Source organism: Octopus sinensis, linkage group LG4 (genome assembly GCF_006345805.1).
Source record: "Octopus sinensis linkage group LG4, ASM634580v1, whole genome shotgun sequence".
Classification (NCBI taxonomy): Eukaryota; Metazoa; Mollusca; class Cephalopoda; order Octopoda; family Octopodidae; genus Octopus; species Octopus sinensis.
Window position 1 is genome coordinate 152,729,852 of NC_043000.1, and position 16,289 is coordinate 152,746,140.

At 38.2% G+C, this 16,289-nt stretch overlaps 1 protein-coding gene across 1 annotated transcript in view; it reads right to left on the minus strand.

The window, feature by feature from the left end:
• LOC115210608 (WD repeat-containing protein 64-like) overlaps positions 1–16,289 on the minus strand; it is an 83,641-nt gene that overhangs the window by 26,505 nt on the left and 40,847 nt on the right. Inside the window, exons 14-21 of the mRNA XM_036502585.1 lie at positions 16,045–16,133; positions 12,551–12,610; positions 9,341–9,464; positions 6,921–7,084; positions 5,828–5,941; positions 3,538–3,746; positions 2,811–2,933; positions 1,583–1,685 (exon numbers count right to left, since the gene is read on the minus strand). Coding sequence (XP_036358478.1) covers positions 1,583–1,685; positions 2,811–2,933; positions 3,538–3,746; positions 5,828–5,941; positions 6,921–7,084; positions 9,341–9,464; positions 12,551–12,610; positions 16,045–16,133 — 986 coding nt within the window. The remainder of the gene's footprint in view (positions 1–1,582; positions 1,686–2,810; positions 2,934–3,537; positions 3,747–5,827; positions 5,942–6,920; positions 7,085–9,340; positions 9,465–12,550; positions 12,611–16,044; positions 16,134–16,289) is intronic.

The following is a 16,289-nucleotide window of genomic DNA, read 5'->3' on the forward strand; positions in this document are numbered from 1 at the left end:
GAAATGTCTTCAAGTATTTTATCTGGCATGTTAACGATTCTGTCTGTTCACCACTTCAGTAAAAGGTAATAACATTAGTTAATGGTGTAGGACGGCGATCTGGCAAAATGTTTAGCGGCATTTCGTCCGTCTTCACGTTCTAATTTCAAATTCCGCTCAGGTCGATTTTGCCTTTCATCCTTCCGGGGTCGATGAAATAAGTATCAGTTCAACACTGGGGTCGATGTAATCGACGTACCGCATCCTCCGAAACTGCTGGCCTTCTGCCGAATTTGGGAACCAATTTTACGACTTAGCCTTAGCAAAATCGTTCTCGCGCAGGGCAAAATGTGTGTGTGTGTGTGTGTGTGTGTCTGTAAGTATATGGGTGCGTACATGAGCTTCCGCGAGTTTGTATGAGTCAGTGCTTGTGTGTGTGTGTTTTTCTTTGTGCATTTAGGCAAGCATTAAATATCTAATCATCAATAAAAGAGATACATGAGGTTTTCTCAATTATAATCTAGCGCGTGAAATACATGTACACTATATTTATTTCATGTGCAGACACAAAACAGACATACAAACATTCACAAAAAATTGACAAGACACGGCTAAGTAATATGTGTGTATATATGTGAGTATATTCATACGTGTATTTATATCTTTAAATTTTACTTGTTTCAGTCATTTTGACTGCGGCCATGCTGGGCACCTCCTTGAAAAATATTTAGTCGAACGAATCGACCCTAGTTCATTTTTCTAAGCCTGGTACTTATTCTATTCGTCTCCTTTGCCGAACCGCTTGGTTACTGGTTCGTAAACAAACCAATACCTGTTGTCAAGTGATAGTCAGGTTCAAATACAGACACACACACACACATAACGACGGGCTTCTTTCAGTTTTCCGTCTAACAAATCCACTCACAAGACTTTGGTCGGCCCGTGGCTATAATAAAAGACACTTGCTCAAAATGCCATGCGGTGGGATTGAACCCGGAACCATGTGGTTGGGAAGCAAACTTCTCGCCATGCAACCTAAAAATATAATCGCCCGATCAATAAATCTCACTTGATTTTTTGCTAGTATAAAAACGTATTTTCACCCAGAGTGGCTGTATGAAGGCGCAGGAGTGGCTGTGTGGTAAGTAGCTTGCTTACCAACCACATGGTTCCGGGATCAGTCCCATTGCGTGGCACCTTGGGCAAGTGTCTTCTACTATAGCCTCGGGCCGACCAAAGCCTTGTGAGTGGATTTGGTAGACGGAAACTGAAAGAAGCCCGTCGTGTATGTGTATATATATATATGTGTGTGTGTGTGTGTGAGTGTGTGTATGTGGGTGTATGTTTGTGTGTCTCTGTTTGTACCCCCAACATCGCTTGACAACCGATGGTGGTGTGTTTACATCCCCGTAACTTAGACCGATAGAATAGTACTAGGCTTACAAAGAATAAATCCTGGGGTCGATTTGCTCGACTAAAGGCGGTGCTCCAGCATGGCCGCAGTCAAATGACTGAAACAAGTAAAAGAGTAAAAGAGTAAGGAGTATACTGGAGCAGTTAAAAGACTAATATAATCTCAATAATTTCCACTACAAATATTTACCATAACTTGGCGACTGTTTTCGGAGCCTCTGAATTGAAACATTGAATTTCTAGGGCCAATTGTCATTCTCCTTTTATGAAGTTTGTTTGCGATTGTCAGTTTCCTATTGATAAGATGAAAATAAATAAATAAAAATAAACAAACTACATAGATTAATGCATCTAGAAACGATACAAACATATTTCTGATAAAAATACGAGTGAAAAAAAAAAGCAATGTTTTTGCGAAAAACTTCGAAATGAGGCCATCACTAAAGGCATTTAGCGACATCTAATGAGAGCAATTATCAGCTAGATTTTGGCTCTCTATGAGTTGAGTTATAAATGAAATTAAATTGATATGGTTTCGCTGCATCCTTATTGACGCAGTATATTCTCGGGTATTTGTGTGTCATTTCTCTGGTGAAAACTGGGGAAACAAAATATTTATTTGTTCTGTAAATTACATAATTTCTCTAAATTTTATTGAATTCTCTACACTTATTTCATATTGATTCAGACAACATATACTGACATGTGTGTGCACGCGCACGTGTGTTTGTGATATGCAAATTAAGCATTCTCTTTTCGACAACTATACTTTCACTCTATGAATTACTTCATAAATTTTTCCCGTCTTTGAGCGTTAACTGTGAGCATCCTTTGAATTTTTGTTGCTTTTGGCATTTGATTTCGCCTTTTGTTATTGGCCTGCTCTCCTTCTCTCTCTCTCTCTCTCTCTCTCTCTCTCTCTCTCAATATGTATGTATGTGTGTGTGTTGTGTGTATGTGTGTGCTTGTGTGTCTGTGTGAGTTTGAAAAGTCATGTTTCAAGCGAAAATATATATTTTAAGTGAAATAAATCTAAATGTTACAAAGTTTCGATGTAGGTGAAATAATAATGGAAATGCTTTCTTTTTTTGCAACTAATGTGCAAAAAAAAAAAAGAACAAATGAGGTAGTCTCCTGACTTGTTGGTTTAAAATTAGTTGACCGCTCCGTAAAGACGACGTATAAGGCTTCCTTGCCTATTCAAGTGCGCAGATCAACTGCTATATAATGCAATCATAAAGTAGGCTGAGCGTTCAAAAGCACAAATATGCAAATTAAGCTACCCTTCACGGTGTTTACATCCTTATTTCACCTACAGTAAGTCTTTGTAATTTTCAATTTATTTCTATTCTTCTGATTTATGTTGTTTTGTGCATAAAATAAATACTCATTGGATGATTGGCAAAATCTTAACTTACATTGAATATTTTCTGTCTGATCGCTTTTTCTTATAATTGAGTATTTTGATCATATTAACTCTAGCATCTTCTTTGTCTTGTTGATGTGGGCTTTCAGAGTCTTTTAAATGCTGTATGCTTAAACTGGAAAAGATCGATATAATATAATGTTACTTGGATTAGTCAAATGTATATCGCCGAATCTATTGGCTGACGTATTTCTAGATGAAAGGCAAAGTCGACCTCGGCGGAATTTGAACTCAGAACGTAACGGCAGACGAAATGCCTATTTCTTTACTACTCCCAAGGGGCTAAACACAGAGGGGACAAATAAGGACAGACATAGGTATTAAGTCGATTACATCGACCCCAGTGCGAAACTGGTACTTAATTTATCGACCCCGAAAGGATGAAAGGCAAAGTCGACCTCGGCGGAATTTGAACTCAGAACGTAACGCAGACGAAATACCGCTAAGCCTTTCGCCTGCGTGCTAACGATTCTGCCAGCTCGCTGCCTTACACAACTACCGATAATGTAAAAAAAAATGTTTAATCTTATTTACAATAGTGTTCTTAATGTAAAAAGGAGGGAATCTTATCGGTTTGGTTGCTAGCATCACAAAATTTAAAGTTTACCGAAATTTTACGGATAATGAAAAAGTGAAATGTGAATGTTATCCTTATGAAATTTGAACCACACAAATAACAGCAAAAAAAGTAAATGGGGAATATAATAAAGTTTACATACATTGCTTTCACATTTGTTGATAAAATGTCCCATATGACACAGTTACCATTGCTGTAACCTAGCACGATTACATCTGGAGACAGAAGGCTTAAACAAGATATTTCGATAGAGTTCTCGGGGTGAGATGTCTGGTGTTTCGACATTTCGAGAGAGTTCAGGTCGTGAGTTGTTTGATTAGATTGTTCGAAGCTGATTTGGTTGTTAGGTATCTACATATGTAATATCCATGTTGATATGAAAATAAAGCAGAATATATTTGGCTTACTTTCAATTCAAAATTTAGTTCTATGAACATTTCGCCAATAAACATATGTCAAAAGTGAAGTATTTGTCAACTATTAAAGTCGATTTTATCAACAAAAACATCCCCACCTAATCTGAGGCCTTGTAACAATGTCTGAATTCAATCATTTTCAAGGATAACCTTTCATAATTAGGGTCTTGTAAATAGGTACCGATCAAATATTGCGATCGATTCTAATCGCCTATATCCTTCTCCAACATTTCCGTCAATCTACCTATGTTAGACATTAATTATTGTCAAAGAAAATTCAATGGAGTGATGGATTGTCAGAGAAATTGTTTGGCTCCATTTGGTTTACGTTCTTTTACGATCTGTATTCAAGTCTCACCTGGAAGAGTGCTTTGATTTTTTTTAAGCCTTGCGGTTCGATAAATTGAGCTGTAGTCAAGTTCTGGCTTCGCTTCAATCGGATGTTCCCTACCCACAAAATCCATGGACTTGAGCTTATGCTCTTAATCAATTAAGGAAACAAAGTGGAGCAGTGGAATCTGTAGAACGGTGGACTATTTGTCTTGCGATATTTGGTTTCACCCCTTTATGTTATGAGTTCAAATCAATCATGAGTCAATAAAGCAAGTTGCATTCGTATACTGAAATCAATTCAACCAACTACAAACATTACCTTATCGTCCAGGCCTTGTTACAGTGTATGTGCAGTGCATAATGGACATTTGCAATTATATTTTAGCGAACCATAAATGAAAGACAACCTAACGTAATGGTACATTGTATGTGCCAAGTTTTAATTTACTCCTCTCTTTTTCAGCTGTATCAACGGTATTAGCATGGTAGTTACGAGGATAGGGTAGGACTAAGCAGTGATGTGTATAAATACAAGGTTATTACCAGTACAAATATGCTTGGGGCAAATTCACTATTTGTCTACTGCGAGAAATTTTCTCCATGGCAAAACACAATGAATTGTTTTCTCACGGGTTCGAATATGCCCCAAGTATATTTGAACTGGTAATAACCTTTCATTCAACATGATAGTGTCTGAACGGATAAAAAGAAAGAAAGCAAAGGTCAATTTGGCTGTGGTTCTAGTCGCCAACCATAGTGACTCGCAGACCTCCAGATTCTTGGATCCGTCATTTGAAACCCAGCCGTATTTAAGACGGTCGAACTGAGACGCTAAGTCCAGAACATTATGGACGACTATCCCTTCAGATTGATGAGCACTATCGCCAAGCAGAGCCAGGAGGAGGAGTCTATTATCGGGCATATGATGCACGAAGGCATTCAGCACAAATCGTATGGGATGAAGAAAGAAAGATTGTGTATGGTCAATCTGGAAGGACCGTGGGATTATGTGAGCCTAACAATTTTTTGACTTCCTAGCACTCTTCATTTGAAAACCGTAGGCTTTGTATCTGGGTTGACATCGGTAGGGCGAACCGACAAGCATCCCATCCATATTAAGGGCTTGATGGGGATGTCATCATTGGCGTGGTGGATGTCATGAGCGTGGGTCACCTGTTTTTGACTTGTAATCGATTCCGTGGTCGCTGCAGGAATGATATTAGGAATTAGGGCAGTTTCCTTAAATACCTTGTTTCTTTGATGTAACAGTGTTTTTAAACATATACAGTTCTTCCTCTCCTCTCCTCATCCTCCTCCTAAAATGATACCAACTAATCGAAATTTTTAGAAAATAAAGACAATACAGGAAGGGGTGATCTTGCTTTTAGTACGAACAGGTGAAAGCAACGGACATGTTTCAGTTTTGTTTGATCTCATTAGCGAAGCATGATTGTCTATTTTCGTTATGTATATATGTATGTATGCATGTATGTATGTATGTATGTATTCATTTTTCGTGTGGTATTTAGGCATTGATTTAAATCCCGTCATATTTTTTTAAGCGAAACAGTGACAGCAGAAATAAGTACCATTCTAGGTACTAAGGTTAATATAACCAACAAACGGTACCACAGCAAAACAACAGTCTAATTACGAAAACATGTAAAGAGAAAGCATACATACCTGAGTATTATTTGAAGTCGAAAGAATGTTAATTAAACGTCTATGGTCGAAGATATCTAAAAGTTCTTGACTTACTTCTTTCAGTATGAGCAATTGATTTGAATCAGAGGAATCCTAGAAAATATTACAAAATATCAAACTTAAATAAGCAGTTAATTCAAGAAGTACTAACTACTTTTAGTTTAGAAGAAAGAAAATCAATTTTACATTCCGGTCTAATATTATTACGAGTTTATAAAATAGGGGACTTATTGAAGTACTTGCACTATATTCTTGACAATGATAGCTGGTGATTCGTTTAAGATATTTCATTTACTTTATTATTATTTTTTTTATTAAGCCCATGGAGAAGGGTGGGTGGAATTAGCTGTCTTAAGAAATCATAGATAACTGTAAAAACATTATATATATATATGTATGTATATATATATGATTAATAAGAGAGACGGAAAATGGAAGATACGTGCATCTTTAGTTATCACTACAATTGTTTCGACCCATCCAGCACCGATTCCTTGCGGGTGGGATACTGAACATCTGGCTTAGGTGTATCCGCTGGCGTAGATGTGATTTTAAGAGGTATCTCTTTAAAATGCATCTTTTTTTTGTTGTACTGTGTATTTGTTTTTTTTTAATTTTGTATCTGATATTTGTTATGGATTTTCCATAAGTATGAAGCTGTATACCTTAATTTGCCATTTAGATATACGAAGACCATGCGAAACAGTGTTTATTTTAACGAGATACCTCTTGAAATCACCTGAGGAGACACATCTACACCAACAGATACATCTAAATCAGATGTTCAGTGTCCCACCCGCGAGGGATCGATGCTAGATGAGTCGAAACAATTGCAGTGATAAATAAAGATGCTCATATCTTCCATCTCCCGTCTCTCTCATTAATCAATTATCCAACGAACACTAAGCCAGTGAACATGCTTTACTGGCAAACCACCAGATTTATACCATACGATTTCTTAACTCTGTGTGTGTGTGATGCAACGAACTACGTCAGAACCATGTTTACAAAGATCTACTCCTGCTGTGACAACGATTAAAAAATTAAATGTTGTACTCTACACGTAACTTACCAATATTATTTTCACTTTGTTGTTCCACCCCAAAGCAATAATCAGTCTTTCGCTTGATTTCATAAAATACTTCATCGTTAACACACTCATGTTTTTGCTGGAAGCAACACAGGGCATCCGCTTGCACCATTTTCCAGATCCAATGTCCCAAATGAGAAGTGACCCTGTTAAGTGACAAACTCAATTGAATTCATCAATTGAAATTATATAATAGTGACTGCTTAGAGTTTAAAACATTCAAAAGCCAAATGAATTTCTTTATGCGTAAGTGAAGAAACGGCGATGCGTGAAAATTCTGTATGTATAATTATAAGCTTATAAGTATTCACCGTATTTTGGCTATAGGAAATAATCTAATATTGGGACATATAAGCCCTCGACAGAAAAAAACGGATATTACTACGTGTGGGAATCGAACCCGCACCTCTTATATTCGCAATAATATATTCGTGGTCAGCATACTTATCGCAAATATAAAAAGTGTGGGTTCGATTTCCATGTATTCTAATGCCCATTTCTTCCTATCGAGGGCTTATATGCCTCAATATTAGACTATTTTCTATCGCCAATATACGGTGAACATTTATAAGCTTAAAGCTTATACGTATATTCACAGTGTTTCATTTATGTATTGGGATACGATACATAAGAAATACCTGAAATGATGAGACTGTATGAGGTGTAATGCTCAAGAGGTCTTGGCCATTGTAAACGATTTGACGTTTCTCTGAGTGTAGGCACACGTTCCAAGTGGGGAGGAGTTCTCAGGTCTCGGCAAGAGTTACGTGCAAAAGATTAGTCTCCTCGTTAGAAGACAGATTTGATTTCTATCTGTTTCACGCTGCCAGAACTAAGGTTTAGTCTCTTTCAATCCTTGTTTTAAGAATGAAAGAATTAATTATTGAGAGACAACAATCCTAAAGCCTTTAGTGATGTCTTTATAAATCAAAGATAAAATGCAATCGAAATCATTCGTTTATACCGTGTTGTTTACAGATATTTCATTTATGGCTTTATAGTTACACTAGCAGTATCGCCCGGCGTTGCTCGGGTTTGTAAGGGAAATAACTATATAAGCATTTTTAGAGATGTAAAGTATAATAGCCATCTCAATATGGCTAACCACAAAGGGGGGTGTTACTGTAGCTTTTTACGTTCTGAGATTTAATTATTAAATTTTAGAGAGTTACTTCCATTATATATGCCAAAAATGCATTAAAAATGGGAAAAAATTATGGTAAATTTTTTTAAAATCGTAGACTCATCGTAGACGCGCGCTAATACCCAGAAGGGCTCGATATGAATCACGACTATAAGATATCAGGTTTTGGTTAAACTGCACCGCAAAATGTGGGAGTAGTTAGGAATCTAAATCGTAGGAGACAGACGCCACACAACCTCTCTTTGATATATAAAGATATAATCCTCTGACAGCATGAGTTTGCTGAAGGTAATCGGTTACTACTAGATTTTCTATACACGAGGAAATAGATGAATGGTATTGAAAAACTACTTAGTGATTAGTGAAGAGTTTATGCTACCTACAAACGGTTCGATTGTGAATGGGTTGTTGGTCAGTACCAATAGTTTTATTTTCATGAATCTATCCCTTTACTCTCGAGACTAATATAGTCGGAAATGTAGAAGTGAAGTTTAACAGCTCATACGAATATCGAATCTGTATGAGATACTCATTTTAGTATTGTTCTACGGCGCCAATAATACTCGATGTAAACAAAAATCATAAAGTAAAAATATTGACAGGGATATTTGGTGTTGTTTATGTTGCTGCTACCGTGAGTGTTCATGCTGTAATTGAAAGCGCTTCATGCTTCTACAATCCAAACTGTTCTGTAGACTCCATCGAACTTATACGTATTCATTACATTCTAGCTTCTAACAACATCAGCATCTTCAATAACAGCGTAATCAACAATAACAACATAGTTATCACAAAATCAAACTCGAATCCACACATTTCCCAAGTTACAAATTTAACCAAAGAGTATTAGTGATGTTTATTAACCCTTTAGCATTTAAACTGGCCATATCCGGCCAAAAGTATTCTGCCTCTTTTATGTTCAAACTGGCCAGGTCTGGCCTCTCACACCAACCCTACAATATCGTTTTAAAAATGAACAGCTACCTCATCAAAATCTCATAACTACAAGATAATGCATGATTAGTTCAAAACAATGTGGATGAAAAAGCATTAATTTTGGCAGAATAATGCGAACACTAAAGGGTTAAAGTGGTTAAAACTGGAAATCGGAATCAAATCGGTTCTTCATCATCATCATCATTAGCAGCTGCAGCCACAGCAGCGGCAGTAGCACTATTATATTATAAAGCTTTTTTTCGGGGTCAAAATAGTGCACATTTTTCTATAGATCTCGAGCCAGAAAACGTCTCCCTCTTACCGTCAAAAGCTCCGCTTGCTAATCTGTATCCTGAATCTTCTACAGCCAGACTTGTAATTTCAATATTAAGTCCGTGAGCATTTGCAATTTGATAAACTAAATCTCCTGTTTCAAATTCCCAAACCTTTTCGAAACAAATATGTAAAAGAGAAAGAAAAAATAGGAGATAGTCTTAGCTGTAAACGAACCAGAAATTGAACATATTCCTTCACAAATGTGTATTCAAAAACAACAGTTTTTAGATGACGCTTTGAGATAATTTTCTTATAGTTATTTCAAAGGATGAGGGCAGCCCCCATGATATTATATGCAGAGATTTCTCACCTAATGTACAAAGTTTCTGTTATTCTAAAACCAGAAATTCAATTAGAATGTTTTCATCGGATGAATTCTGCTGAAAGCACCCAGTGTCGAGTGGGGGCATTAAATTGGGTGACAAATTAGGTTATCATCCAGCAGAAGATATAATATGGTTGAAAGAAAAGGGGTAGGCGATAATATGTATCAACATAAACTAGAAATGGGCGAAATACTACTAAACATGTTGGCCGGCGTACTAACACTTTCGTCGGCTCGCCGCCTCTGTGGTTAGTCGTAATATTCTCTTCTACTGTAGGTAAAAGGTCTGAAATTTTGTGAGAGAGATCAAGAGTGCAGAACGGGTACATATTTTATCGACTCCGAAAATCAACCTCGGAAGAATTTGCACTCAGAACCTTAAGAGGTCGGTAATTCGATTACATCGACCCCAAGGCGCGACTAGTACTTATTTTATTGACTCCGATGAAAGGCAAAGTCAACCTAGTCGGAATTTGAACTTTGAACGTAAGGACGGACGAAATGCCGATAAATGTCGTCGTGCGGATTTCTTTATTTGAGCAGTCAGGCTCGACATAGAGGGGACGATACACGGACAGGCAAAACAGTACATTGGGGATATAAAACATAGAACGAATGAATGATAAATGGATTATAATAATGGAAATGAGATGTCTTACCTGCTCCCCACTTGCAGGCAGTGTCATTCAACTGTTTATGGATAACGTTTAAAAATCAGTTCATTTTTCTTTTTGCATCTTTTTAAAATTCATTAATAAAAAATATTTACTTTCTTTTTTTCACGCTAGATACTGCGTCAATTCGTCGAATTCCACCACTAGTGGCAATTCATCAAATTGAACCTGTATTGGCGTTATCTCTATTTTGTCTCCAAACAGTTCTTTTCATTTCTCGCCTCTCGCTCTATCAAGCAAGATTGACAACCAATGCTGGTGTGTTTACGTCCCCGTAACTTAGCAGTTTGGCAAAAGACACAGATAGAACAAGTACTAGGCTTACAAAGAATAAGTCCTGGGGTCGATTTGCTCGACTAACGGCGGTGCTCCAGCATGGCCTCATTAAACTCTTTCGGCGGCAACTTCACCCTAATCTTAGATTTTATTTTAGTACTCATTTTTAAAATTCCGACATTTTTTGTATATTCTAACATATTCCGTATATGTTTCCCCTTCTGTAATCCTTCCTGTCTTCCATTATTGGTCTCCTCGGATGTTACTGGTATTGATACCTTTTTTTTCTCTATCGCTTTTTCAGTCGATGCAACTGGCATCTCCCGTCTTTCTTTCTTTCGCTTCTGCAACTTCACTTTCTTCTCCGCGCTGATTTCCCTTGGCGTTGCTGGTCTCTCACACTGAGTCTCCTCTGCATTTTCTTTTCTCTTTTTTTGCGGACTTTTTGGTGGTGAATCCGCGTTTCCTTCTCTTCAACACTGTGTACTTTTCCACCACATTTTCTGTACTCTTTTTCGCCGACTAGCTTTTGCACCTCAACGTTTTGCTTCTTTTCCGCTCCCTGCTGTTCCTGTTCCATCACCTCCTCGTCGTGTTTCTGGGAACACCTTGCCTTCATGTGTCCCCGTAATCCACACTGGTAGCAGATGGGAGGTCTTCCTTCCACCACCACTCTTAATCTCACTTCCTCCGGCAGTATGACCTCTTCTGCAATTTTATCTGAATCCTGTAAACTGACCTGGACCGCCACCTCAAGCTCGTATCCCCAACAGTTTACCTCAGTCGTTCTTGTTACTTTTAAAACTTTAGCTTCCTCCTCTGTGTTATACATAATGGCTGCCACCAGCCACGCCTCCTCAATCTCAAGGGGGCACTCTGCCGATCCTGATTCTGGCCACACATTTGCTACAGTAGGTCGATAGAAGTTCACACTCTGGTGTTCTCAGCGTCACAGTGGAGTGGTTCATCGCTTCTTGTTCATTTGTGAATCTTACCTCCACTGTTTCGTACTTTTTTCCTCTTGTATAAAAAGTTGTGAGGCTCTTCACCTCTTTTAGGCACTCTTCTATCGGCTCCACTGTGGCTTTTCCAATTTTTTTTGTCTCCAGGAACAGGGTTCCGTATACCACTGTCCGCTTCATTATATTTGCTGTAAATCCTTCTGGTGGTGTCAACTTTAAGCTGGTACCATCCTTTTCCAAAAGTTTGTTGAATTCTTTCAACTTCTTCTGGTCCATTTTAATTTCTCTCACTTGCAACATATCGGCAGCTAAACTCCTTCCAGTGGCTGCCGCATAACTGCCAGTTGGAACTTGTTCTTTCACCAAACTGTCTCCTACTTCACTTATAAATGGGGAGGAAAACAAATATAATATATAAAAAGAACAATAACAAGTAATTCAAAAATTCAACGATAACACTCAACAATAAGTTCACCCTCACGAGAAACCTTCAACAATTAAATAAATCCAATTGAATAACTTGGTCACTAAAAGAAACAAAACGCGACTCTTTCGCCCGGTGTGCGAACGTGTCTGCCAGCTTGCCGAAATATTGCTTTGTTTGTTCCTTCTCGAGTCACGCCTGGCTCATAAGGGCCGGTTTCCCGGTTTCCTTGGCGTATAGGTTCCCCACCTGGACGGGACGCTGGTCCGTTGCAGGTGAACTGCCAGATGCAGGAGGAAAGAGTGAGAGAAAGTTGTGGCAAAAGAGTCAGCAGAAGTTCACCATTACTTTCTGCCGGAGCCGCGTGGAGCTTAGGTGTTTTCATTCATAAACACACACACATCGCCCAGTCTGATATTCGAATCCGCGATCCCTCGACCGCGAGTCCGCTGCTCTAACCACTAGGTCATGTGCCTCCACTTGCCGAAATATTAAGGACAATAATATTCAAATTGTCTGGTCATGATGAACTTACCTTCAGAACCGACTCATTACATACTGTAATAACTTGGTTGAGTTCAGAATTGTATAAAACCTTATAAATATGAAAAAAGAGAAAATAGAAAATATATCAGTTCAAATTTTATCAGGACACATAGCTCTAAAAATAAATATGTAAATATATAGTTGATTACAAGTATATTTAATTCTTTCTATGAGAGAGAAATAGAGAAAAATATACGGAGAGAGATAAATGTCTTCTGTCTCTCATTTCAAATATTAGAAATATACATGTAGACATTTGTCTCTGCCTACAGCTCATATCTATAAAATAATGAACTAAGAAAACGCACCAGCTCTATAATACGAAGGACGTTCAATAAGTAATGCCCCTGACCCACTTGCAGTTGTTTGATCTAGCTGAAATTTTGCATGTGCAATTATTTATATCTCTATAGATTAAGTGGCTCTGAACTAATTGTGGTTTCTGATTTACAGGTGTTTGAATTGAGTTAAGTGTGAAATGGAGCCTGTTGAGTGTCGAGCAGTGATCCGGTTTTTGTATTTGAAAGGACGCATACCACGGGAAACTTTTGATGAAATGAAAGTAACTTATGGTGATGATGCCCCATCATATGACCTTGTAAAACGCTGGCATCGTGAATTCAAACATGGTCGGAACTCCCTGGAAACAGCTCCCAGATCTGGTCGCCCTCCTTCTGCCATTGATGAGGCACCTGTCCATCAAGTTGAGGCTGTCATTTTGGAAGATTGACGCATAACTATTCGCCAAATAGCCCATGAGGTCGAGATTAGTACCGGGTCTGTGGAAACTATCATTCATGACCATTTGCATATGCAAAAAGTGTCTGCCAGATGGATTCCCAGGTTGCTCACACCTTTCCAGAAGCAAGAACGCGTCGAGTGCTCGAGGATGAATTTGGAGATGTGCCAAGAAGATGAGTCAAAATTTTTCAAAAGACTGATTACACAGGATGAAACCTGGGTCCATCTCTATGATCCAGAGACCAAAGCCCAGTCAATGCAGTGGAAGCACCGTGACTCACCTCCTCAAAAGAAGGCAAGGGTGCAGCCCTCCGCTGGCAAGGTCATGTTCACAGTCTTCTGGGACCAGGACGGAGTAGTGATGACAGATTTCCTGGCAAAGATTACCACAATTACAGGAGCCTATTATGCTTCACTTTTGAGGAAATTAAGAGAAGCTATCAAAATCAAGAGGCGGAGCAAGATCATCAAAGGCATCCTCCTCCTGCGGGACAACGCTCCGGTCCACAACTCGCGTGTCGCCAGATCAGAAGCACAGGCGTGCGGCTATGAACTCCTCCCCCATCCTCCCTACTCTCCTAACCTTGCACCCTCTGATTTTCACCTCTTCCCAGTCATGAAGTTGTTTTTGAAAGGAAAGCGTTTCCCAGATGATGCAGCCTTGATTTCTGAAGTCACGTCGTGGTTGGAGGACCAAACTGGGGGGTCTTCTACAAAAACGGTCTCCAGAGCTGCATCAAACGATGGGAGAAATGCGTAACTCTGGGTGGTTCCTATGTAGAAAAAGGCTAATAACTGTGCCAAGTTTCGTTACTCTACTGCAATGGGAAGTGGGTCAAGAGCATTACTTATTGAACGCCCCTCGTACATACGGAATGAGGAAATATTCATTACCCATCTATTTAGTTCTACAAAATTTCAGACAAAGGTTTATGTCCAGTGAACCATTAGATCAAATGAACGGATCAATGTTCACTTAACACGCCCTCGTTATATAAAATATATAAGAAATAGTTACTTGCAGCATTTTATTCTGAGGGCCATAAGTCTACCACCAATATATATACATACATGCATACATACATACATATATATATATTTAGTGAGGGAAGAAATGGAGCTGAACGAAGATTTTACAAAATTCCTTTTTATTATTTTCCACACATGTTTCAAAGGCTGCAAATTCCCTAATTCGGATTGAATAAGGAGACCATTTTGCAGCATTCTCTTCAGGAAAATCCAGGAACTTAAATCTCCAAACAAATGCGCAGCAAGCTTTTCGAACAAACGCTCCCTAGGAGCCCATGGTATGAATGGCACAAGACTGTCTCTCAATATGCGTTGACGTCAGGGTGGGTGAAGGCCGACGAAAAAGTCCGTTGAGATAATTCGAGGTCAAATTCCGGTTAACATCGGGTAGGGGAAGAATTGCAGAAAACCAAAGAGTGTGAACATATTCTGTATAACTAGTGTTAATGTTCGAATTGTTTTAAGAATGAAAGCTATCTTATTTGGGTGTGAGAAACTACCTATATGTATGTGTGTGTGCGCCTATGTATGTGTGGCAGTATGCCTAGGAAGCAGCTAGGGAGAAATACGTTGCGGCTATTGTTGGTCAAGCAGCTGATAAAAACCTGTGTCTGTGTGTTCGTCTGTGACCAGTTTATAGCCAGATGACTTGTCAAACAAGGAGAGTATAATCCCTGATATTGTTTCTAAATAAGTAGCAGATCATACGCTAAAAGAGGAGTAATTTCCCCTTTCAAAACTAATTCAAAAATTTTTTTTTTTTTCAAAAATTTTTTTCTTTCTTAGGACATCAAGGTGTTAATTATCTTAGACTTCAGTTGTATGCAAGAAATGTATGCCGCCTCCAGTGGGGACATCTAAAAGAGTTTTGCAAAATCGAGTTAACTAGCTGCCCTCGGGCGAACAAAATGTGAAAAAGTTCAGAGTTGCAAAGATTACAGACTCTTTTTCCTCTATCAAACGGTACAGACACCGATAAAATCGACCATTCCAGTCTAAAGGCTGAATTCGCGTTCTTCAAACGCCAGATTAATTTACTTAGTCCGGTCGCGTGTTGTTTTCCAAAATCGCGAAACGTTGTGAAGTGGTTCGATATTCTCACGGCCAATTTTGTTGATGACGCTCCAATATACAAGTAGACATCTGATTCAGTATAAACTCTGCGTTGGTAAATGGCACTTCTAATCTTGGAATTACTAGATAAGAACCTTATTCTATTGGGATTGGCTTCCGATATTAATACGGCGTTCTTATTACTATGATGATTGTAAGAACTACGGTTGTCTTCGACATTATACACCCCATTATCAATACTATTTAATGGAATATCACCTGTATATTCCCTGCCACTGAGATCGCTGTGATTGCTAATGTCCGTGATGCTACTGTTGTTAAACCCGCTGCTAAAATTGTTATTGGGACTCTCTATTTTATATATATATATTCATTGATATATATATATATATTATATATATATATATATATATATATTCGTTGATATGTAATATCTAATCAGTAAATTTATTGGGGTTTTGAAATGTTAATGTATGTCCTAATTTGAATGCAAAACCTCACTAAGCAAACAACCATAACAAAGACACTGATTTAATCTGATATTTTATTCTTGGCCTGTCAACTCCACCACACTCATGTTTGAGTTTGGTTCTCAAGCACTAATATAAATACTAAGAATATGACTTTTATAGCACTCACTTGATTTATTGGTCTATCGTGGGATTGTGGTATTTGCATTGTATCTTGAACCGTTCTGGATAGAGGCCAAGAATCAAAAACATCGGATCCTTGTTTAATAAACGAACAATTTTTATATATTCAATATTTATATAAGATAAAAAGGATTAAGGGTTATGTATATTTATGCCTACGCATACATACATACATACATACATACATACATACATACATACATGCATACATACATACATACATACATACAT